This window comes from Papio anubis, chromosome 5 (assembly GCF_008728515.1).
Source record: "Papio anubis isolate 15944 chromosome 5, Panubis1.0, whole genome shotgun sequence".
Classification (NCBI taxonomy): domain Eukaryota; kingdom Metazoa; phylum Chordata; class Mammalia; order Primates; family Cercopithecidae; genus Papio; species Papio anubis.
The window spans coordinates 120,075,139-120,100,169 of NC_044980.1; the positions used below are offsets into that span (position 1 = coordinate 120,075,139).

A 25,031-nucleotide genomic window follows, 5' to 3' on the forward strand; every position below is an offset into this window, starting at 1 on the left:
AATAGTTCACTCCAGGGATTGTTTCTCAGTTACCCAGGCTGCCTGGTGAGGCATCTGTTCTCCCTAGTTATGGATCCCACTCTGTTATTTCTCTCCCACCTCACCCCTCTGGATCGGTTGTCTGGGACTCACAGGATATGATCCCTTGACTCTCCTTAAGTGCTCAAAATACTTTAATGTTTCATGACTTTATAGATCCTGTTTTTGATCTTACTTAGCAACCGTATATTGATCCTCTATTATATTCTTGCAGATGGGGAGAGAAGTAGAAGTCAGGGAGAAGTAGAATAGGAGACAAGATAAAACCATGGGCTCTGCTTTCAAGGACCCAACAGTCTAGTTGAAGAAGTGGGGCTGGTTACATCAAAAGGTGACCAGCAGCCCAAGGCAACAGAGAAATATCAGATGAAGGATGGGGAGAGTTGGTTCCATTAGAGATTTCTATGCAATTTCCAGTGAAAAGACTAGAGAATTTTTACTTATGTCCTGAACACACTGTTAAGTAGATCTTGGATGAGAAAATAAATTATTTCAAAGAGAGAAGTAAGTTGACAGAAAGCTTATGTAATGGTTTGAATTTCAGACAATTAGGGAGGCTTACATGTTGGACTAAGGGAATTTTAGAAATCAATCATAGGCTCTTTCAAATTAGCAGGATAGGAAAAATATATTCCAGGCAGGAACTATTTCTACCCTTCATAGATTCTTCAATTGAGATATTCTTCATGTATAGTTTAAATTCATTATATTTTATTTTTCCTGTTTAAATTAAATGATTAGGAAGTTTAAAATCTTGAACAAATGACAGTATTATAGTTTATGGAAACTGTTTCTTTATAAGAAGGAAATGATTGTATTCATTGTGATGGGGTGCACTTAATTTTGAGTGCTTTTGGCTGCTGTTGTTTCTAATATTTGCAGTAACATGAAGGTACTGCTATTAAAGACTTTGAATCTTAAAAAAATAGGAGTTGAGGGAGAGAATTTATAATAAAGGAAACAGGGGAATGACATTTGATGAGGACAAGAGCAGAAGAGATTAAAGATTAAGGAAAATGTCAAAGGTTGCAAAGCTTGTGGCCCTGCTGAGTTCAGAACTCACAGTGTTAGTTCAAATACCTTTAGCTTCCTTAGTTCAAATTGCCCTTAAAGAGTTATCAGAACCTGCTTAAAATTAAAGGTTTTTTTCCCCATAAAACTGTAATTATCTTGATATTAATGTTCCAGTTTATTTATGTATATATTCTTAACACTATATGTGGTGTGCATTTATGCCCACCTGTGCATAAAGGAAATTTTTGCCTTATTTGGGTAATGTATAACGCTTATGTACATTTGGGGTCCATGAAAATATTTTAAAATTTATGGTTACAATGTGACCTTCATCAAAGACCATCACAGACCTTAATTACTTCTCAAAATTAAAACTTAAAAATATATGAATCTCGCCGGGGGTGGTGGCCCATGGCTGTAATCCCAGCACTTTCAGAGGCTGATAGAAGTGAATTGCTTGAGCCTAGTAGTTCAAGACCAGCATGGGCAATGTGATGAGACCCATCTCTACAAAAATACAAAAATTAGCCAGCTGCGTTGACATGTGTGTGTAGTCCCAGCTACTCAGGAGGCTGAGGTGAGAGGATCCATTCAGTTTGGGAGGTTGAGGCTGCGGTGAGCCGTGATTGTGTCACTGCACTCCAGCGTGGGCGACAGAGTGAGACCCTGTCTTAAAAAAACAAACCAAAACAAAATAACCCTTTTTCTTTCTGTCTATATTTCAAGCATATATTTTGAATCACTTTATAACAAAAATCTTTTTCTTTTCTAAACCGTACTAATCTAACACTTCAAGAACGTGTTGAAGCAGAGCAGTCTTTCAGTTGCTGTAGATCATAGCAATCTGCTAATTACTGAAGGTTCATTCTAGGGTATTCCCACACATTGTTCTTTCTGGTGAAGCTTGCTGAAATGGGTCCCTGTACCAGCCCACACAGGCAGGCCCCAGGAATTGCGCTTTTTATCAATGGAGATGCAACACTTCAAAAGAGGCGTTAGTGCAGCGAAAGGCTGCCATATAAGTTTGGTGCCATTGTGCCTTTGCTCTGCCTCCTTATCTTGCCTTTGTTACTTCCTGCTGGCTTCTGCTGCCTGGCTCCTAACCCCCTCTGGATGCTCCCTTTGCTGCTCTCAAATGTATGCTCATAGTCGCCTCACCTTGTCCACAGCTGAGATGAATACCAGGCCCGCAAGAATCATGACCAACACAGCCATGTTTGACCAGATCCAGTTATTGAGAATACAGGAAGGCTAATGAGTAGAAAGCCTTAAGCTTTTAAATGAATTTACAGAATGATTAACTATTAATTAAGCCCTTGAAAGTTCCCATACGTTCTCTTCAGAGACTACATCCTTTTTTTTATTTCTAATTAAAACAAATATCCCCCAAACAAAACTTTCAATGTTTTTTACATATTTATAATCACTAGTATTGCAATCATTTTGTTTCAACTCTAGAATTTTCCACTGCAGTTGTATAGTTTAGCAATTAAATGAGATAATCTTGACCTTCCATTTCTGCCTTTTAGATATTAAGAATAATGATTTCAGGGTTCCAGAACAACTGATTTGCATATTCTGAGCTTTATTTTTCCTATGGGCCATGCATTCATTCAAGAATGCCAAGAACATGGATGAACAGTGTACCATTCTGACATTAAGGAGTTTGGTAGCTAGTGGAGAGATGAGCGGTGTGGTTTGTGTTACTACTCTGACAAAGAACACATCAGCTACTCTTGGGATGTTTCAGGGTGTTACAGGAGCAAGGAAGAAGAATAACAAAGTTAGCCAGGGAACTCTTCTAAGAGGAAATGACAGTTGATTCTTAAAAAATGAGTAAGAATTAAAGCTGACCGGATAGTTAAGGGCATTCCAAGAAGGAACAGCATGGGCGAAGACAGAGGAGTGAAAACCTCTAATGTTTGGGGAAATTCAAGTACCTGAGAATTGTTCAGGTGACATATGTATGAGTTTGCTGAGTGATGAGGTTGGACTCAGATATCTTGAGTCTTAAATGCCAGTTTGAATTTTACCTCAAAGGCAAGGTCTCAAAAGCTTTTAAGAAGGGGAGTATGGGGTTGTTTGTTTTTTTCTTGTAAATTTGTTTCAGTTCTTTTTAGATTCTGGATATTAGCCCTTTGTCAGATGGGTAGATTGCAAAAAATTTCTCCCATTCTGTAGGTTGCCTGTTCACTCTGATGGTAGTTTCTTTTGCTGTGCAGAAGCCCTTTAGTTTAATTAGATCCCATTTGTCTATTTTGGCTTTTGTTGTCATTGCTTTTGGTGTTTTAGTCATGAAGTCCTTGCCCATGCCTATTTCTTGAATGGTATTGTCTAGGTTTTCTTGTAGGGTTTTTATGGTTTTAGGTCTAACATTTAAGTCTTTAATCCATCTTGAATTAATTTTTGTATAAGGTGTAAGGAACGGATCCAGTTTCAGCTTTCTACATAGAAAATGTGGCACATACACACCACGGAATACTATGCAGCTATAAAAAGGATGAGTTCACGTCCTTTGCACGGACATGGATGAAGCTGGAAACCATCATTCTGAGCAAACTAAGACAAGAACAGAAAACCAAACACCCTGTGTTCTCATTCATAGATGGGAACTGAACAATGAGAACACTTGTACACAGGGTGAGGAACATCAAACATGGGGGCCTGTCATGGGGTAGGGGGCAGGGGGAGGGATAGCATTAGGAGAAATACCTAATGTAAATGACGAGTTGATGGCTGCAGCAAACCAACATGGCACATGTATACCTGTGTAACAAACCTGCATGTTGTGCACATGTACCCCCTAGAACTTAAAGTATAATTAAAAAATGGGGCGGGGGGGGGAGTGTGATGTCCTGACTTGTGTTTTTAAAGCATTGGTGACACTGTGGAGGAGGAATTGAGTTGATTGGTAAAAAGGATGAACTGATCAAACTGAAAAACAAGTCAAAGTTAGCGTTTCTTGACATTGGTTTTGAAATTTTGCTCTCAGTAACACGATCAGTAAGTATGATTAGTGCTCTTATAAAAGAGAGCACAGAGTGCTGCCTTGCCCCTTGCACCATGTGAGAACACAAGGAGAGGGCACCATCTGTGAATCAGGAAGCGGCCCCTCACCAGACACTGAATCTACCAGCGCCTTGATTCTGGACTTCCAGCCTCCAGAACTGGGAGAAATAAGTTTCTGCTGTTTTTAAGGCACCCGGTTTATGGCACTTGGTTATAGCAGACTGACCTGACTGACACACCTTTTTATCTTTACAGTAAAAAGTCAAACTGAGGGATAAAAACTTGATGACATTTTTAAGAATGCCCAAACAAAAAAGTGGCCATTTCCTCATCCCTGATAGAAGTTTTTGCTAAGATAAAAAATGATAAACACTTTTAAATCATGGGACCATACCAAGTAGCCATGGTTGGCATCATTAGCTGAAAATGAATCTAAAAGAACTTTGAAAAGCAGATGAAGTAGCCAAATGATATGCTTTAAAAACTTGTAAAATCATCCTAGAATATACAAAGCTTAAAAATGCATGAAGTAAGAGATGAGAACTCTCCAACCATCTTGCCATTGAAAAATTGGCTTAAACATAAAAAAAAAAAAGTTAATGAAAAACACTGCCAATAAGCAGATCAAACATAATTGGCTGAGAATGAGGGGAGGAAAAACTAAAATGCTGCTAAGCCTATAAAAGTTGTAAAACTATGTATGCCCGATTGCAAACAAACAAACAAACAAACTCAAACTCTTCTCCCAGAATAACAAAAGAGAATATTTTTAAGACACACAAGCAATGCACAATTGCCCAATGGTATATAAAAATTGCTAATTCCTGAAAAACCTGTGACTTGAAATAAACATTTTTCAATAAACTTTTATTTGTCAAACTCACCGATTCCAAATCTTGTTCCAAACCCTTTTCTTTCCTTCTTTCTTTCTTTCTCTCCCTCCCTCCCTCCCTTTCTTCTTTCATTCCTTCCTTCCCTCCTTCCTTCCTTCTTCCCTCCCTTCCTTTCTCTCTTTCTTTCTTGATGGAGTCTCGCTCTGTTGCCCAGGCTGGAGTGCACTGGTGTGATCTCGGCTCACTGCAACCTCCACTTCCTGGGTTCAAGTGATTCTCCTGCTTCAGCCTCCCGAATATCTGGGATTACAGGCAACTGCCACCACGCCTGGCTAATGTTTGTATTTTTAGTAGAGACAGGGTTTTACCATGTTGGCCAGGCTGGTCTTGAACTCCTGACCTCAAGAGATCCACCTGCCTAGGCCTCCCAAGGTATTAGGATTACAGGCATGAGCCACTGTGCCTGGCCTTGCTTTTCTTCTTTAAACTAGTTTTTCTTTTCTTAAATGTTTTGTTCAGATTTGCATAGTGGACGCGTTTCTATGTCTTTGTTGTTTAGATTCATTCATTCATTTGTTGTGCCAGATGCTGTTTTAGGTACTGAGGATACTGCAGAGAACCAAGAAGGCATCATTGCACTGAGGAAATTAGGAGATATCAGTTTACCTTCCATCAGCTCTTTCACATGGCCATTGGCAAAGCTTCTACCATGCTTGTATCTGATCTGCTCCTTTGATGCATAGATTGAATGGACATAATTCACTGCGAGCTCTTCCTCCTGGGAATGAAAAGGAGCATTCACAAGTTGCCTTATTAAAGTCTTTGGCCAACTAATCAATTTTTTACTGTTAAACTTTTATAAGCACCCTAGGGCCAATTATCTCTATATTTGTACTCTATTAACAGTGGCATCAGCCACAGAAAGAAAGTAATTGCATCTTTATTATCTTTGTGTGTAGCAATTCATATTATTGGGCAAGACAAACTGATAGGATCTTGAATTTTGGCCCAATAGTGGCCTAAGGAGAAGCCATTTAGAAAATAGCTTTGTGACCTTGGGCACACTTTTAATTTCTCCAGACCACAGCATCATCATCTGTAAAATTAGAGTATTGGACCAGCTTTCGGCTAAAGGCTATGTTCACACAAAAGTCGAAGAATCTTAGGCATTCTGGAGGTTTATAAGAAAAGCAAAGAGAAAATATCACTCTCATTATAAGTTTGCTTGCCATGAAAACTGCTTTCCTGACTGATGTTTCTGAAAAGGAAATAAGAGAGGGAGCCATGTCCTGCCAGTGATCAGTTTGATGCTGCATTAGACTAGAATTTACCCCTGTCACTGTCTCCACCTGTCCCCATGGCATCAGGTCCTGAATTTCACTAAAAATGGCAGGGAAGGACAAACCAGAAGACACAGGGAAATTAGAAGAGATAATTATGGATGATGTGAATGAAGGAAGTAATATGGAGAATGACGCTTGATTTTCCTAACAATATGAGATTGTTCTCCAACCATTAGGGTCAGACAGGGTCATTTATTGAGTGAAAGATCAGTCTAGATACCACAGGAAGTGGTGTTGCTAATTCAGCATGTGGCAATTTATCTACTAAAACAAAGCCCCGCTTTAAGAGTCATAAAGTTGGGGTTTGGGTTGTGGCTTCGTATATTTGCATACATATGCGATTGGTGAGGAAGTGGAAGTGGGAGGTGAGGCTGCCCAAGCATTTTCTCCTGAATATCCTGACCAAATGCAGCTTTGAATAATGACATTCTTTCACCTACTTATACTTCCTCAGCAGTTTCCTCGCATTTTGCCTCAAATCTTCAAAGCTTTTGATGATGTGGGCTTAAAACCATGAGGATAAATGTGTTCAGATTCTTTTGTGGCAATGCCTGCTGTGAGATACCTGTGGTCACTCTGCTTCCTGGTCTGGGTTAGTGGTTCAGAACTGAGTCCACTGGGAAGAATGGCAGTTGAGTCACAAATGTCACTGATTATTCAAAACATCTGTACAGTGTAAATGTGGAAATATCTTTTGTACTTTCCAATTCACATATTCAGTTTTGACCAGAAAGTAGCTTAGTCTCTTACAGTATCTAACTTTTAGTGAATATGCATTTCAAGAAGCATTTATTGCTACAATACACAGGTGAAGTGTTATTTTAGAAGGACTGTGACTGTTTTTACCTGATGGAGAGGTGATTTGACTGTAAGTTAAGAGAACTGAGTTCTGGGTTCCAGTGTTGGGCCACTTACAAATGAGCTCTGTGATCATGGCCAAGTCATCTTAACTTGATCTTCTATTATTTCATCCATACAATGACAGGATTTTGATTGGACACCATGAAGGCCTTCAATGCTAACATTCTGTTCTATTATTTCTTACACAAGAGCTCTGTGGATTCTGGACATATGTATTGCTCTAGAAACTCTTGGCAGCCAAGTAAATGTTAAAAACTCAAATTTCTATATCCTGTTAGAGGAATGCTCAGGGTGTGTGTGTGTGTGTGTGTGTGTGTGTGTGTGTGTGTGTTCATGCATGTGTGTGCTCATGCTTGCCTTAATGGAATCTGAATAGATTCAGTTGACAGGAACATTTTCTAAGATTTTGGTTTTATAGAAATTCTTTTCCTCATAAGGTCTTTGTTCCTCTATGGGGTTTTCTTTTGACCTTTGAGGAAAGCAAGACTTAACTTGGATTGCTCATCTATGCCCTAATAGTGAGTGTCGCAGTAATTTAAGGCTAGGTTAATGACCCAGAGATAGGAGAGCAGATGACATGTAGGTGCCCCTTGTCATGCCAGTGATGGGGGCAGAATATCTGTTAGCATCCTTCTGACTGTTGCTCCAGGCACCCTTGAAAAGGATCTTTTCGAGAGAGGGACCTTGCCTGTACTCAGGCTTCCTCTCAGTGTCCCTCCCTGTCCTCCCCGTACCATGAAAAGGGAAAGACTGAAGATTCTGATGATGCTCAAGTACCCTGCTACATGTCAGAGAATTATATTTGCTCCTCTTTCTCCTTAAAGTTTGACTTGTCTTTTCTCAAGGAAATTGCCTTCTTTTGTCATTTATTCTGTTGTGATTGGATTTTTTCCCCTGCTTGTCTCATCGGAGGATTGGTCAAACTGGAAATCTTTCAGCTTCTTCAATTAGCACTTTTGTAAAATAAATAAATAAATAAATAAAAATAAAAAAATAAATAGTGTTTTTGGTTGAAAGAGAAAAAAAGCCCTAAGTCTCCCTTTCCTCCTGGGTTGATCATGTTCCATTTTTTGAGTCATTTTTCTCAGATTCCTTCACTGTTGGACTGCCTGAGGTCCATGAGGTGTTTGGATGTTTCACCTTGACTAAATCTCAAGCCATCATATTCAGTGTCGTTCCTGATCTGGCCCCTAAACTTCCTTTCCCACTCACTTTCACACTGTGCTTCAAACAATCCTGCCTCTTTGCCTTTCCTCTGAGCTCTCACTTTCTCCTGCCTTCGTTTTTACCGATTCCTCTGCCTATACTGCTCCATCTACCCAGCAAAAAGTTTCTTAAAGACCTTTTTTTGTGGAGTCTTCAATAATGCTATCTGTTTTCCCCATTCACCAGTTGTAAGTACTTTCTGAATGCCCATACATGTTTTGTAATCCTCCTTTGACCGTAATCACGTTTTACATTGCCCTGTCATTACCATCTGTATGGTACTACTCTCACGTTAGATTGTTAATTCTTTGAGGGCAAACATGGCCTTCACTAGTGTTTGCTGATTGAAATAACAAATGTTTGTTCATCGGCAAAGCATTTGAAAGGCATCCATGTGAAAAATTCTTAAAGTAATCACATGATTACAACAGCTGATGAAATTTCAGTTAGGTCTACAGATTAGATGGTAGTTTTGCATTAATGTTAAATTTTTTGTGTATCATTGTACGATAATTATACAAGTAAATATCCTTATTCTTAGGACATGCACATTGAAGTATTTAGAAGTAAAGGAGACTGATGTGCACAAATTACTCCTAAATGATTACAAAAAACATATATACACACACACAAACACACACACATGTTGCACATATATATATATATGCCTGGACATTCTTTGTGATATTTTTGTAACTTTCAAGTAAATTTGAAACTATTTTAAAATAAAAAGTTTAAAAAATTAAATTGTTATATATTACCTGATCAGGGATAATCATAGAAAAGTAGCCCAAATGCGGAAAAATAAAAGAAACATTTATTTGTAGATGAAAAAGTAACCCAGCGAACAGTCTGAAATTCATTTATTTAATATTTTATAAATGACCTGCACGCAGCACATAATGAATTCTCTAAGTTATGATGAGGTAGGTCAATTATTCTGGAAAGTCACATGCTAAATGACTATGCATAAATGGCTGGATAATCTGGGACGGTGCCCTGTGTGGAAGAATAGCAGATGTACCTCAAAGTACAGGCATTGTGAGGTTATGCCTCTAGGCACAAAATAACTCAAGCTGTTATTAGAAGGTGATGGGCTCTTGCCAGGAGTTACAATGTAGAGAAAAGATTTCAGAAGCATTGCAGGTGGTTACTTCTGTATGTCAATGCTACTAAAGATGCCAATGAAATGATGGGCGTTATTAGGAGGTGTTTTGGAAGTAAAAGTAATTTTGGTATGACATACTTAAATATAGGCATATTGGTTATATATTGTTTCTTCACATGAACTCAAAAATTAGCAGCCTAAAACAACGAACATTTATTACTCACAGTTTCCGTGGGCTAGGAATTTGAGAGTAGCTTAGCTGGTGGTTCTAGCTCAGGGTCTCATGAGTTTATAATAAGTATGTAAGCAAGGGCCGCAGTCATCTAAAGGTTTAGCAGGAGCTAGAGGATCCACTCCCAAGATGGATCACTCACATGGCTGTTAGCAGGAGGCCTCAGTTCCTTACTATGTTGGTCTCTCCATATGGCTGCTTGAGCATCCGAATATCATAGCAGCTGGCTTCCTGTGAAATGGTGTTCAAAGAAGTGAGATGGGAATTTCAGTGCCTTTTATGACCTAGTTTGGAAGTTTATCATTTTTGTAATATTCTATTGGTTATACAAGCCCACTTATTCATTGTGAGAGGGGCTTACACAGGCAGGGATCATTGGAGGCCATCCTGGAGGCCAGCTACAATAATAGGGTATAATAATGGTTGGCTGTAGCAGCATTGAAAAAAAGAAGAAAAAAAGAGTGAACTTTATAAACATGCTAAGAGGGCTTTTTATTTTTGTTGACAGGCCAGGAAAATTAAGACTCTTAAGGTTGAGAAGAATGAGTAGGAATGTTATTGAAGTGTATCAAATTGTGACAAATTTGGAAAAATAAATATGATTTTATTCATCAAAGTTTGGAACAAGAAGTGGTGTTTGAAGTTTCTTTTTCTAATAAAAAAGAGATGTAACTTGTTTTCTCAGTAAAAATAAATAGATTGAACCCAGAAGATATAACCAGGGGATTCAGAATGTTTTAAACCCAAAACAGCTCTCCTTGATCTCTACCATAATTTCTATTATTTGTGCCAGGCCTGCTGATTCTTTCTCTCATTGGTTTTCTTGCACACTTCCGATTCCTAGGCTACCACCCTAGGAAGGTCGTTCCACTTCACACGTGAGTGCAGTAACCTCCACACTCTGTCTTTGCCTCCAAAGGATTTGGTCCCTTGGTTGGTTTTTGCAGACCTTCTCTGTTAATTCCCCAAGCACCTCTTTCATCAAATAATGCCCTTGCTCAAAGACTTCAAGTGAATTCTACTGCAGACAGGATAGACTCAACTCTTTAGCCTGGTGCTGAAGGCCCTTTATCACCACCAAGCACCACCCTCCTTTCTAGCATTACTTCTCACAATCTGTTACAAAACCTTCTGCTTTCCACCCCTAAGGCGTGGCTCTTATCTTTCTCTTTGCCTTGTGGCCCCTCCTTGAGTTTTTGTTTACTCAGAAGATTCTTTTTATCCAGGTGTGATGCAGGTCACAGGCATTGTAGCCATCAGCCAGGCCTGTTCATATATCTGCTCTTACCTGATTGTCTGCCTTCCAGGGAGACGTTTAATCTTAGTATTCCCTGTATGGGGATAATAGACCCTGTCCTGTGGACTCAGTGAGATTTCATTGCTAGTGTGACATGCTACTCAGTGATTTCTAGTTTCTTTTCTTTTTCAAGTCCCTGCTCAAGTTTGACTTTTTTCGTGTGCCTTCATTGCTCTTTTTGGCTTCCCCTCCTCTTAAAACTCTGGCAAGTCATCTCTAAATGGACTCATTGGCAAATAATCATATTTTGTTTATAATTTTTCCCTAGTAGATTTTAAGCTGTTATGGGCAGAGACTGTGCTTTACAAGTCACAGTAGTTGCCATGGTTTCTTGCACTTAGATCTTTAATGAGTATTGTTTGTAGATATTTTCCCACATGTGTTGTGGATGATGATTTCACAGAGACATTGTAGAGGATTTTACAAAGTTGATGATGAGTGAGTTACCAGGGTCTTCCCCAAATTATCCCTTAACACCACCTATATAATGACGGTGGGGCTGGCTGGTTAGGTAGGCAGGGCAACATCTCTGTTCCCAGGTAGCTTATTCTGGTCTTAACCATAGTGTGCATCATGCTGTACTGAATAGATCAGTTTGTGGCCATTTTCCACATGGGGCTATGAGCTCCTTCGGGATAGTCAGCCCTGGACATTGTCAGTGCCTTGCCCAGTTTTTGTTTAATGTGAAGTGCCCAAAGAATTAGAACCATTAGTAAACATTCACTTCATGCTAATGTTTAGGGATTTTGTGTGTATGTGTGTGTGGGCGGGAGGGGGCATGTTTATAAAACCATTATAAAATGCCATTATATAAAGCCATTATAAAATAGATTTTGAGAGTTTTTTTTTTTTTTTTTTTTTTTTTAAAGACAGAGACTTGCTCCACCACCCAGCTGGAATGCAGTGCCACAATCACAGCTCACTGCAGCCTTGACCTCCGAGGCTCAAGCGATCCTCCTACCTCACCCTATACTCCACCCCTCTCAGTAACTGGGACTACAGGTGCATGCCACCAAGCCTGGCTAATTTTTTTTTTTTTTTAAATAGGGCTAGGGTCTTGCTATGTTGCTGAGGCTAGTCGCAAACTCCTGGGCTCAAGTAATCCTCTCACTTTGGTTTCCCAAAGTACTGGGATTATGGGAGCCACCACACCTGGCCTTTCTTTTATTAATGCTGGTAGACACACTCATTTAACTTAAAAACTTCCCAGGAATACTCTGTTCCTGCCATTACATAATTTAATTTGATTTAGAATATGTTTGTTGTGGGTTTGATGTTAGCAAAATGACATGAGGCCCTCAAAACAAAGTAAATATAGCACTTGTACTGTTTGAAATGAATAGTCATACCTGGATAATGTAGTACGTTATTAGAATAACTAACCTTGCTCAGTGAACAGAGAAGTCATGCTAATGCCTTAAGAATTCCTTTCATCAGCAAACTAATATGTCTATGGAAGTCCTCATCTGAGATTGTTCTCAGGGCAACCAGCAAGCATTACTCATTCTACATCTTTAATGCGCTGAAGCTGGACCATTGCTTCTCTGTTCATGGCCTCAAAGCTCCAGGAAGAACTTAGCACACTGCCTCTGCCGGTCTTTCTGAGTAGTTTGAGGAAGAGTGAGTACATCCTTTACAGATAACACGATGGAGTGGTCAGGTGAAATGGATGGCTCTTGTTGAAAAGTGGCTATTCTTAATCAAGAAATGTGTTTTAATTTAACTTAGAGATATGTGAGAGAATCTTAGTAGCAGAAAATGAGCTTGAGAAAAAACTGGTTGAGGGTACCCAAGTTATTTCTATGTGTGCACTTAATTGATTCTAGGAAGAAAATAGATTTTGGAGCCAAAAGGAATCATCTGGAATAATTTTCCCCTCTGTTGTTTCAAAAATAAATTAATAAGTCAATACCCCATTATTTATTTCCTTTTAACTCAATGATGAAGAAACTACTGCTTATCATCAGAACTAAGTCTCATCCATTGTAAGGATTTTATTCATCCTAATCATTTACTGAGGCTTTTGTGGTAGAATAAGCAAAGCTTGCCTTCCAAGTGGAGCTGCAAAACACAGGCAGCAAGAGTTAACTCTGTGGGCTGTTTCCCTTTCTAATAGGAGCACTTTAGCAATGCTAATCAGTTGTACTGATTTTGTTTTGATTTTTCCATAATAATTAAGTGAATGATCTGAAATGCAATCAAGTTTGGCACTAGGGGGTTCATGCAAATGACTCTTCATTTTTTTACATTTTAAATTGTGTTAAATGGAATCATAGGAAAGTTATTTGAAGAGGAAGTCTGAGTGGGTGAGGGTAGCCAACACCCAATTTAGAGATTTGAATATATTCAAAATGTCTGTCTTAATGAAGCAAATCACCACTGCATTGCCTTTGTTTTCAATTGAAATAATACTATTTTAAAAAAAATTTATTTTGTTTTCATTTGCATTCCAAAGTGGAAAATTATAAGACAGGATGCCACAGCATAGAAGAGAGAAATGAGGAAAAGAATAATCTTCGCTTCTTCAAGTGGACATAATTATGAAAAAAGAATTGCTCACTCGTTTACTCACCAAAACCTATAGAAGAAAACAAGACAGGGAAAAAGTAAATGAATGCCCTATCTTCCTTCCTTCTTTCTCTCTCTCTCTCTTTCCTTCCTTTCTCCCTTCCTTCCTTCCCTTCCTTTTCTTCCTTCCTTCCTTCCTTCCTTCCTTCCTTCCTTCCTTCCTCTCTCTTTCTCTTTCTTTCTCCCTTCCTCCCTCCCTTCCTCCCTTCCTTCCTTCCTTCCTTCCTTCCTTCCTTCCTTCCTTCCTTCCTTCCTTCCTTCCTTCCTTCCTTCCTTCCTTCCTTCCTTCCTTCCTTCCTTTCTTTCTTTCTTTCTTTCTTTCTTTCTTTCTTTCTTTTCTTTCTTTCTTTCTTTCTTTCTCTCTCTCTCTCTCTCTCTCTCTTTCTCTCTCTCTCTCTCTCTCTGTCTGTCTTTCTTTTTTTGAGATAGAGTTTCACTCCTGTTGCCCAGGCTGGAGTACAGTGGCACGATCTTGGCTCATTGCAGCCTCTGCCTCCCGGGTTCAAGCAATTCTTCTGCCTCAGCCTCCCAAGTAGCTGGGATCATAGGCACCTGCCAGCATGCCTGGCTAATTTCTTGTATTTTTTAGTAGAGACAGGATTTCACTCTGTTGGCCAGGGGGTTTTGAACTCCTGACCTCAGATGATCCACCCACCTCGGCCTCCCAAAGTGCTGGAATTACAGGCATGAGCCACCACGCCTGGCCTAAATGTCCTATCAACTTCTGATTTTGATTGCATCTCAGTGCCTTTACTAAACAAGATAGAATGAAAGGACAATCCATGTTTCCTAATTTAGAGAAATGCTGTGTTTCTTAGTTCTCTACAGCTTATTGGCATATTTGTGAGATGTCTTCTCTCCTCATCCTCTATAACATCTGTGTTATTTTCTCAAACAGTTTTAACCAGCTTATGTGAATTTGCATGATCCTTGCCTCTTGATCAAACAATTCTTTTTGGTTTTGCAGATTACTCTAGAGCTCAGTTAATTTTCTAATTTTAATGAGGAAAATGCATTGGGACAAAGAGACCAAGTAATACACACACACACACACATATTTTTTAATGGACTGATATTTTATCTTTCAAAAATGGTACCTGCGACTTCTCAATGCAGTTTGATATTTCTGTATACTGAACTTCCAAAGCAATGAGAAGGTGGCCAAATTCTGCTTTTTCTGTGTCACCTCCTCTTCACAGGGCAATGCATCAGGTACAAAGCAAGAAGAGAAACCAGAAGATTAGTGTCAATATTTTTACACTAAAAGAAAACTCACAACCTCTTTCTTGTTCTTGGACCTTGATTCATGGCTTGTGGCAATTTCTAACTTTACAGACTAAACATTTCTAATTGGTAAATGGATAGTTTGAGTCTGAGATGACTCAGGAAATAAACTTTCCAATTTGGGGTAACTGTTTATGAGTAGATGGCAGGTTACTGCTTACCAGCCTTCATGTCTTTGAGGAAAGAATGAAAGCTAAACACATTTCACACTTCATTGAAAGGAAATACTTCTCCTCACATAGACAAAGCAATGAGACAAGGAAATAATTGCCATGCTTATTTGTTACAGCCAAATATATTAAAGATGTTTTTGATGGATCAGGAAAACACTAGCTGTATATTACATGGCTTCAGCTGTAAAACAGGGACAATAAAAACTACTACTTCTTAGTTAAGTTGCTGTAAGGATTACATAGATAATTCACATAAATGGCTCAGTACTGTGTCTGGCATACAGTAATTGGTCAGGAAATGTTAGCTGTTATTGTTTATTATTATTATCACCATCATTTTTTATTCATTCCTGTTAAATGAAATAGCTTCTTTATATAATGTTAAGCTTCAGATTTTACAATTTCATGATGGTTAGCATGTGAGAAATGTCAAGAATTTAAATTAATCTATTAGTTAATTTTGGCTATCTATTTATGCTTTATCTATTGGAATTATTTAGTGACCATTGAAATATCCTTTTTAAGATTTTACAGCTTCTTTAATGGCTTACACAATATCTTTTAATTATACTACAAATTCATGATTTTTTTTCCTTATTCCAAGTCAAACATTTTCTTTTAGCCTTTGTTGAGTCAGCAATAGGTGACTTGTCATAGTATACTTAAACAATCTTGATTTTGAAGAATTTAATATTTCCTCATTTGATCTGTCCTGAATTTGAATGATAAACTATTTCCTAAAGTTGTTTTTTTGCTGTTATTGTTTATTTGTTTGTTTTAAGATAAATTTATCTTTTCAAACCATAAAGTTATTATTCAATACATTTGGTTCCCAAATATTGAAAATTTCTTGGTGTGGAAAATGAGTATAACTTCTTAAAATGTCAGCTCCCACCCAGAAAATCACTGCTTTGCTCAAATAATCTGGCTTATTATTACTAATTTCACTAGTTTACCAACAAGCAGGTTGGTGCTTATTTTGTTTGTAATTAAGAAATGGATCAGTGATTTCTAATTTTGTGTCCATTTTTATAATGATTAGATGACATAGTATGACAATTAAACTTCTCCTTCTTACTAAATTCCACACACATGTGATTCTCAGGTGCAAACCATTACAGGTGTTACACACCTGGGCTTGGCGCAGGTCCTAGCACATCGCATGTGTTCAATAAATGCCTGTAGGTGGCTTCGCTTGATGATATCAGAGGAACCTTCAACCTGACATATCTAAAACTGAACTCAAAGCTTCCCCTCCCCAGAGGAGGGCTTCTGTGAGTCCCATCTCAGTGAAGGGCTAACAATCCCCATAAGGGGCTAAACCAGAAGCTCCTCCCCTCCCTTAATCCATGTTCAATAGCCAAATCCTGTTGATTCCACATCCTAAAAATCTCCCAGAGCCACTCCACTTCTTACAACCCCATTGCTGCTGCCTTGATCTGTTCACAGTCGCGTCTCCCCTGGCCTCCCTCCAAGAGCCTCCCCTTGCAGCTAGAGTCATTCTTCTAATGCCACTCTGCATCATTTACTAGCTCCATGTTATCCTTGGATGAAGTTCCCTACTACACAATGGCTTATGAAACCCATCACGACTCACCCTCTGTCTCTTTCTCCAGCTGTCCCCTTTCTCTTACCATGAATTAACTTGAACTCCCTAAATGCACCTGGCCATCCCTTACCTGTGGATCCCTCTGCCTGGAACATTCACCCTCTTCTATCTCCTTTGCCAGCCTATCTATTTTCCGAGCTTTTAAATATGTTACTTTACGGTTTTTAGGTTCATTTTCTCAAACATTGACCTGCAAACAGCCTTACATTTTTTTCTATGCATAGTCTAGTTTTTAGAAACCGCTGTGAGATGGTTGGTTTCATTTCTTTTCAGCAGATGGAGAAATTGAAGCATTATGTTTAAGAAACTTATGTCATGATTACTAAATTATAAACGTCTTAACAGGCAGTGATAGGGACTGGCTCTGTATTTTATATCCAGCCTTTGCATGGTGCCTAGGATGGAGCAGGCATTCAGTGCATTGAATGACTTATCAAATGAATCTCAGTTTGAGCCTGAGGTACCTCTCTCTTGATTCGATGGAGCTTCTGTTTCATCATTTATTTTCTAGGACAAATGAGGCCAGCTATCTCTGTGTGCCCTCCTCTTCTAGAAGGGAAATATGCCGGGTGAGAGAATGTGGAGGCCTGTATTGCTCTGAATTGTTCTGGTAGATTTCTTTAATATTGGCTGACATAAATGAGAAGGGCTTTTGTTCTTGTGGCAATTGATGATGATTTGCATATTTTAGTAATTTGCAAAACAGTAGCCACCCTGCACAACATAAGAAACACCCCTCTCTCTGGGATCATGGAATTTGGTGACCTGGCTATTGAAATATATGGCTTGTTATGAGCCCCAGTGACAACTGGTACCTAGTGGTTGCTGTACTGAAAAGAATTCTGTGTGAGTCATTTCAATGCATTTCTAATTCGGATTTTTTTTTCTTGTAGGTTGTTCTGCAGAAAAAAAAATGGTTATTTCTTTGAACTCATGCCTGAGCTTTATTTGTTTATTATTATGCCAGTGGATTGGGACAGCATCACCTCTGAATCTCGAAGACCCTAATGTGTGTAGCCACTGGGAAAGGTAATGGTTCTGAAAGGAGCCTGACAAAAAATTGCTGAGAAGTTCCCTTATATACTATAATTATCAGTCAGATGTATAAAATTAGAATTTGCGAAGAGATTGTGAAATTACTTTTATGTAAAAATCATTAGTCATAGCTAGCAAATTAGGTAGTGTTAGTCCCCTTAGTCTTACAGTGTATATATTATGTGAAAAAAATCTTGACATATCTAATTCTAATGCAAGTGCAATTGTAAGATTCAGGGAAAGCATTAATAGAGCAATTAAAAGATCTTCCTAAGGTCTTGTTTCTGATTTGAATTTGCATTAATTTTGGGGAGCTGGACTTATGCATGGGAACCCATGAGTAAGAAGTGGAAAGCAGCATGAGATAATGTACTAAAGTATTGAAATGTATGGGATTTAAAAGAATTTTGCTGTAGATGGCTTGAAAAGGGAGACCTGATTTTGGGGTAAACTGGCAAGGCTGCATAGAGGTAGTGTCCCCTGAGATGCTCTTGAAGAACTGAATAAGATGAGTGGGTTGCAATGGTTGGAAGGGGATCTCGGAAAGGGAGGCCGTTTGAAATCAGTGCCATGTGGACCACCGAGAACTGTGCACAACCAGAACAGAGTTAGAACTGTATTTCAGGAGGGTATGATTATATGAAGGCAGATGATGTAATGTCCAGATATGAGCAATTTGCAGTAAAAAGTACAAAACAGTAGGTCATCCTCCAGGACCTTATAGTCCCTTTTGGAACACAAAAATAGTACAAACCCATCCAACGATATTGCAGTACAATCAAGTCCAGTGGGCTCTGCTCTAATGTGCTACTTGACTTTCCCAGAAATTATCTTTATCCAAAAAGTAAATGCAAGTGTTTTAAACAAAGAGAAGATGTTAAGTACTTGAGGGTAATATGTATTTTTAATAGCTGTAAGTACAATTATATCAGACTCTTGATCTTCAGCACCATGATTAGCAAACCACAGAGTACACATTCTAATCACCTTTGTCCCCCACTGTTAGGACGCACAAAGCCCAGAGCCTCTCAAGCACAGCAGTGGTATTATTCTGGGGACACGCTGGTTTCTCACTCAGCATTATTTTTGGTGAGGGCTTATCCCTACCTCCATTGGTAGTGTTACAAGCAGGGTAATTAAAACATAATTACCTGATTAGTCAATGGAGATATATATTATTATGAAACTTTAAGCTGTACAGAGAATATATGTATATAATAAAGTTCTATATATTTGTGGTATTAACTACATTATACAGAATTTAAGTAGAAGGAACTTCCTATTAGTTCTCCTTATAAGATTTACAGCACTTCCCATAAACCATTTCATCAAGAAAATATATAATAAATACTTATTAAAGTCATAAAAATGAATCAGCGGCTACATGAATGGGTACACGTCAAATTTAGTAAAGGAAGAGACCATTGGTGGTTGAACTTCTTGGAGGGATGATAGATTTGGGATGGGAGGAAAAGTCAAATTTGTGAGATGCTGTGAAACAAGAATCAACAGATCTTGATAATACATTGAGGAAGTGAAGGAAGCAGAGAAGACTAGGATTTAGCACTTGCTGCGTGAAGTAATCCAGATGTCATTGCGCATATGGAAAAATAAAAGAGAGAGCTGATTTGAAAGGGAAGGGGTTAGTGTGGGTTTGCCATGTTGGGTTTATAAAATCAATGTAAAATATGGGCCTAGAAGTATTTGGGAATATAGATTTGGGACTATCCAGCATGATGAGATGGGAGATGTGAATAGATGGACTCATGTGAGATGTGAACAGATGAACTCTCTGAGGGAAATACTATAAGAGAAAAAAAGGCTGGGTGTGTGGTGGCTCACACCTGTAATCCCAGCACCTTGGGAGGCCGAGGTAGGTAGATCACTTGAGGCCAGGATTTCGAGACCAGCCTGGCCAACATGGCAAAGCCCCGTCTCTACTAAAAATACAAAAAGCCGAGCGTGGTGGTGCATGCCTGTAATCCCAGCTACTAGAGAGGCTGAGGCACAAGAGTCACTTGAACTCAGGAGGTGGAGGCTGTAGTCAGCTGAGATCATGCCACTGCACTCCAGCCTGGGTGACAGAGCAAGACCCTGTCTCCCTTATCCCCCCCCAAAAAAAAGAGAGAGAGAGAAAACAATTTCAAGGCTTCAAATAATCCAGCACCCACTTATAAATACACATTTTGTCCTGCTTCCTTGGTCAGCAGTTGATCAGAGCTGCCAATGCATAATTGCATTGTTTGGCTCACCACTGATAATTCTCACTGTCTAAAACACTGCCTTGCATGTGGCATGTGTTCAATAAATAATTGTTGAATGAGTGAGTTCATCTTCTGATAGGAAATGAAATGACTAAATATGTACAACAATGTGGGAGGGGCATGGAGAGTGAGAAAAACAGATAGACAAGGGGCACATTAATCTCTAAACCTAATAGAACCCAACAACTGTACAAGTGATTAGTGCAAACTCTAAAATGCTCACTAAGGGGGAGGGAAATTGAATGTGAACAAACAGGAAAATGATGAACAAATTTTCCAGTTTTTTAAAAATGTACTACCAGGAAGAAGGGTTGACAGCTGTAATCTTCTTTTTGATACATTTTCTGTTGTAAGACTAGATAATGATTTCTAGAAGAAAGGTAAAAGAAAGTAGAATTGTTTTGGCAAGAATTGGGACTGGTGTAGAAGATAAATTAAAATGATCAAATAAAGGCACAGGTGACAGGTTTGTCTAGTATTTTCAAAAATTATTCTGAGTTCCAACTTGAACTGAAATGGGGAGAGGAAGGTGAGTTCCAAGGGCATAATTCTGGTAGTAGGGCTCATTTTAAGCTCTTCTTATGCTAAAAACCACCTGTACCCAATGGCTCAGAATCATGCAATCACCTGGAGGTTACCTCTGAGTGTGGTTTGCAGAGCTGAGGCATGAACTTGTTAGAAATGCAGACTCTCAGGTTCCACCCCAGACCTACTAAATCGAAATCTGCATTTTAACAAGATCCCAGGGAGATTTCTCTGCATATTCAAGTTTGAGAAGCATTAAACAAAAATACTTCCATCAATGACTTCTAGCTGCATCCCAATTGATATCTGAATATTTTGAAATAGAGATGTGCCTTGTTTTAATGCAGCAATTGTGATTCTAAGAAATTGTACATAAAATGAAATGAGAGAAAATGAAATCATCTAAATACTCAAGGGGTGTTTATGATTAAAGGAACTCTGTACAGCATCTTTTTGGAAAATGAATTACTCTAGAAATCATCTATTCCTTCTCCTAACCTTCTTTCTGTAGTCTGTGAATTTGAGCTTTTCCATTCAGTGGGGTTTCTTCTAAAGAAGGTACAAGTGAAGAGAAACCACACTTTGCCCAAACCTTCAATTACTAACACAGAAGGGAGAGTAATTGAATCAGCAGTCCTGAAGCAAGCAGAGATAAGAAATGAAGATTATTACCATATCTGATTAAAGTAACAAGATAATTTAGGCAGGTAAAATGTAATTAACCACTTTGGAATGTGCCCAAGTGATAATGGCTTCCTCCCCTTATTCTCCATCTCCTCCCCCACTCACCGGTTCTTTGACCTTAAATTAAATCTTGCTGGGGTTTTCCCCAGATAACACTTAATAGATTAAAATCACGGCGATGATATGTTTTCAGTATGTTTGAGAAGATTAAACAAACAAACAGGAAATAAAGAGTTTTGCTTCTGAAGGCTGAAAGCTGTGTAGAATTAGGATCAGAGTGTAAAAATTCCACTTTCCCACTCTTTGTCTGTTTTAGAAGCTTTAAATGTTCTATAGTGATGTTTGAGAGACGATGGGGCAGGACAGTGTCTGAGGGTCTCGGTGTTACTGCTGACTCTATGTGGAAGCTCAGTGTTGCTCCTTGTCAATTAAAGTGGGATTGGACCAGATAATAGAGGAGGTACCCTCATACTCTGTGACTTCAGGAGCAGCTGCTGGTGAATATGGCAGTATGGAGTGTTAGCAGAGAAGCTAATTAAGTTCCAGCAGCAGCCTAAGCACTGGCCAAAGCGGCGGTGATAAAGACCAGAGGAGGCAGGCCCATTCTTGCAGACACTTGCCTTCATGATTCAAACACATCGCTTCCAGAAAATGGACCCCTTGAAGAGTGACAACTTAATTGCCTAATGATTGGTGGGTATTGAGCAAATTAGGTGTAGTCACTTAAAAGTATTTGGCAGTCATAATTTGAAGACTGTACTAACATGGAAAAATGCTTATGATATACTCAAGTTAAAAAAGAATGTTTTAGAAATATGTGCATGGCGTGATTATTGTAATGTAAGAATTTAGAAATACCTTCAACCAAAAACTAAAACCTCCTGGAAATTGTAAAGCAGCACAACAACATGCTATTGGTGGTTATGTGAGAGCTGTGGAATTCTCTCTCCTGCTCTCTTTTTTAAAAATGTGTTTTCCATATTCCATAGTGTGATTATAATACCTTTACAAATGAAAAAAATGAAAAAAGTATATAGAAGGAAAAATAGTGTGTAAGAAACAACAGAAAAGAAATTCATGTTGAAAAGGCTTGGTACCTTTCTCCTATAAGCTTAAGTGGAAGCTTCAGTTTCTGACCGATGATAATTAGGCAGGTAATTATTATCGGTCAGAAAGAAGCTTCCACTTAAGTTTATATAGTAATTTAACTATAGTTAAATTAGTTGAACTGTAGTTTAAAATAGTTAAATTAGTAGAACTATAGTTTAATATAGTTCAAAATAATTTATATGCAGTCAGTTCTGTGTTGGGTTTGAGTGTCAAAATAATTTTAATGAGTAGAGCCAAGATTGAGGACAAATACTCAAAACATAATGAATTTTATACTCCTATTTCCCCCAAGCTATATATATTTCTCCATGGAAAGCTATATCATATTACATTCAGCATTTAAATATTGGCCTCTCATTAGGCTGAGAGCTCCTTGAGGGCAGGAATTGCTCAATAAATGTTTGTTGAATTGGAACCCTAAATACTTTGATTGTCCTTTTAATAAAAGAGCTATTGGTGAGCAGCAAGTGACAAGAAGAGGAAATTCATGTACTCCAACATTCCCTGTCATTTAAAAACTCTTTTTGGTTCCTAGAAATCAGTGAAAACATTTTACATGTTGGCTTATGGAATTGGTTCTTCCCTCCACATCAAATAGAACTGGCCAGGATGCATTTATTGATAACTTTTGCACTCCGAGGCACACAGACTTGAATATCATAACATGGCCTTTGAAATTTTCTGGAAACTGTATCAGCTCTAGTTCCAACAAATGAATTTAGTTCAGCTAAATTAGTACTGTAGAGACTGGTTGAATAAGTGTTTTCTCCCAACTGGCATTAATTTAGAGTGGTTTCTTTTTTGTTCTTACAGCACATGTGGGAAGTTGCTCTATTTTGCTCATAGGTGATGTAGGACTGTACCTATACACCAGTTGTATACACAGAGGACATTCATTCACTTTGTTCTCCACTAGAAATGGAACAGAGATATAATGCTGTAGGCCTTAAGATTCAGCTCTTTACAAGCAGCTGGATTGAAAGTGTCAACTTTAAACAATGAGAGTTAGAAAATAGGATTAAGTATTGAGTTTATTCAGCACACAATTTGAGGACAGCCATACAGAAAACAGACTTCAAAGGAATGGGCTCAGTTTTCCCAAGTGGGGAAGTTGAAGTTTCACCTATATAGGCAGAAACAGAGAAGTTTAATAAGGTTCAACATTTTCCATAGAAAGCCAGTACATATGTTACAGTGATTTGATTGATTACAGTTTGCTACATTTCAAGGAAGATTGCTTTAACATTTCATGAGGAATGGTAATGATCTGAGGGGGTCTATCTCTGATGCCATTTGGTTATTTCTAATCATTTATAGGAAAAAGAAGTTGCAGCTACTTGCTGCATGACTCAGGCCACATAGTTATATTCCTCTCAAGGCTCAAAATAATTTAAAGTTCCAACAGCTTTAAATTTGAATTATTTAATTTCACAGGAGGAAGAAATATTGGTAAGGAAGTCTTAGAACCTCAGGACACTGCTAGGGGTCTGAAGAAAATACTGATAGCTTAATGTGATATGTCATTCCAAGAATATTAATATTTTAGCAGGGGCCTCTTGCTTTACCCAAAAGGAGTTACATCATAGCATGCAGGCATTTGCACACCACACTGTATCCTCATCTGAACTTATTTTTGCAGGTAGCAATGGGTAACATCTGTTGGAGGGAGAAAGAAACAGTCATCGAAAGTATATGTTAGAAATTCAGGATGCTAAATAAGAGGGGATCTTCAACACCTTCTCTGACTCCTTTTATTTTAAAATGTGATCATGAGGACCCGGGGAAGTGAGGCTATCCGCTGAACATCTCCCAGTTTCTGTACTTAGTGTCAGTACAGAATTATAACCCTGCCTTCTTCTAGTCCAGTGCTCTTTTCAATAGAGCCTGTTTTATTTGCCCAACATTTATGGAGGGTCACTAAATTTACCTAGAAATAAATTGCAATATCGCAAAGAATGAAATATACAAAACTATGAATAGTACGATTACTTCATGACTGTCCTATTGAAGCCTAATATGTAATGACTACCAGAGACCAGCTGCAGAAAGAAAACCCATTGTTTGTGAGGCTAGCACCACACAGCTTTTCAAATCAGAAGGTTCTGTCTAACCTGAATTCTTCATGCTGACATTTTAACTTCCTTCCTTCCTATTAGTGAACTTGGGCTGTTGATTTGCAGCAAGTGAATCGGTGATTATGGCCCATTTTGTTTATTTGTGTGAATTAAAGATTTTAGTGAAAATCTTTAAGAGAATAAATTGTTTGGAGAAGATTATCCACATTTTCTTATAGGCAGACGCTAAGCTCTTTAGCATGTAATAGACTGTTTAAAACGAAGAAGTCTGCAGTTGAACAGTGAGAATTCTTCATATTTCATGGATGTTTTCCACCCACGTTCTTAGGCCCGTAGGCTTGTATGTTTTCACTCTAACAGGAACCTGTTAGTGAAAATGTATTGGAAAACAGACTATTTAAGTAGTAGCAAACTGTTGGTATGATTATTTTAGGCCAATTGTCTCAGCCATATGTTTAGAACCAGGTTTAAAGACTACTTTATAGTATTTATTCAGTTGTTATGTACTGTATGGTCTTCCATTGCCTGAAAGCAAATTATTCTGAGTTCCAACTAGAGAAAAATATGTTCTTTCTGATATTTTAAGAATCAGTAGCAAAATGTACTGTATTACTTTACTTGAATTGTTTCTTTGCTGAGTAACATAACCTTCTGTGAATGATCTTTGTTATCCTTTGAGCCCTGGGATAAAAGGAGGAATTAAAGGCAGAAAAACAGAGTGGTGTTTTTAAATTTGGGAATATTAGGGTTTATAGTGAATAG

At 38.3% G+C, this 25,031-nt stretch overlaps 1 protein-coding gene and 1 long non-coding RNA gene across 5 annotated transcripts in view; one reads left to right on the plus strand and one right to left on the minus strand.

Annotated features, from left to right (window-relative positions):
* The window catches only part of MEGF10 (multiple EGF like domains 10), a 375,350-nt gene that overhangs the window by 229,778 nt on the left and 120,541 nt on the right, over window positions 1-25,031 (plus strand). For all 4 annotated transcript variants that reach the window (XM_021940186.2, XM_021940185.2, XM_021940188.2 and 1 more), the window contains one exon: window positions 17,470-17,605. In XM_021940186.2, the coding sequence (XP_021795878.2) occupies window positions 17,490-17,605 (116 nt within the window). In that variant the 5' untranslated portion in view covers window positions 17,470-17,489. The remainder of the gene's footprint in view (window positions 1-17,469; window positions 17,606-25,031) is intronic.
* Window positions 14,588-25,031, minus strand: part of LOC108586406 — a 28,845-nt gene continuing 18,401 nt past the window's right edge. Inside the window, exon 6 of the long non-coding RNA XR_004183989.1 lies at window positions 14,588-14,701. This is a non-coding gene — a long non-coding RNA (uncharacterized LOC108586406). The remainder of the gene's footprint in view (window positions 14,702-25,031) is intronic.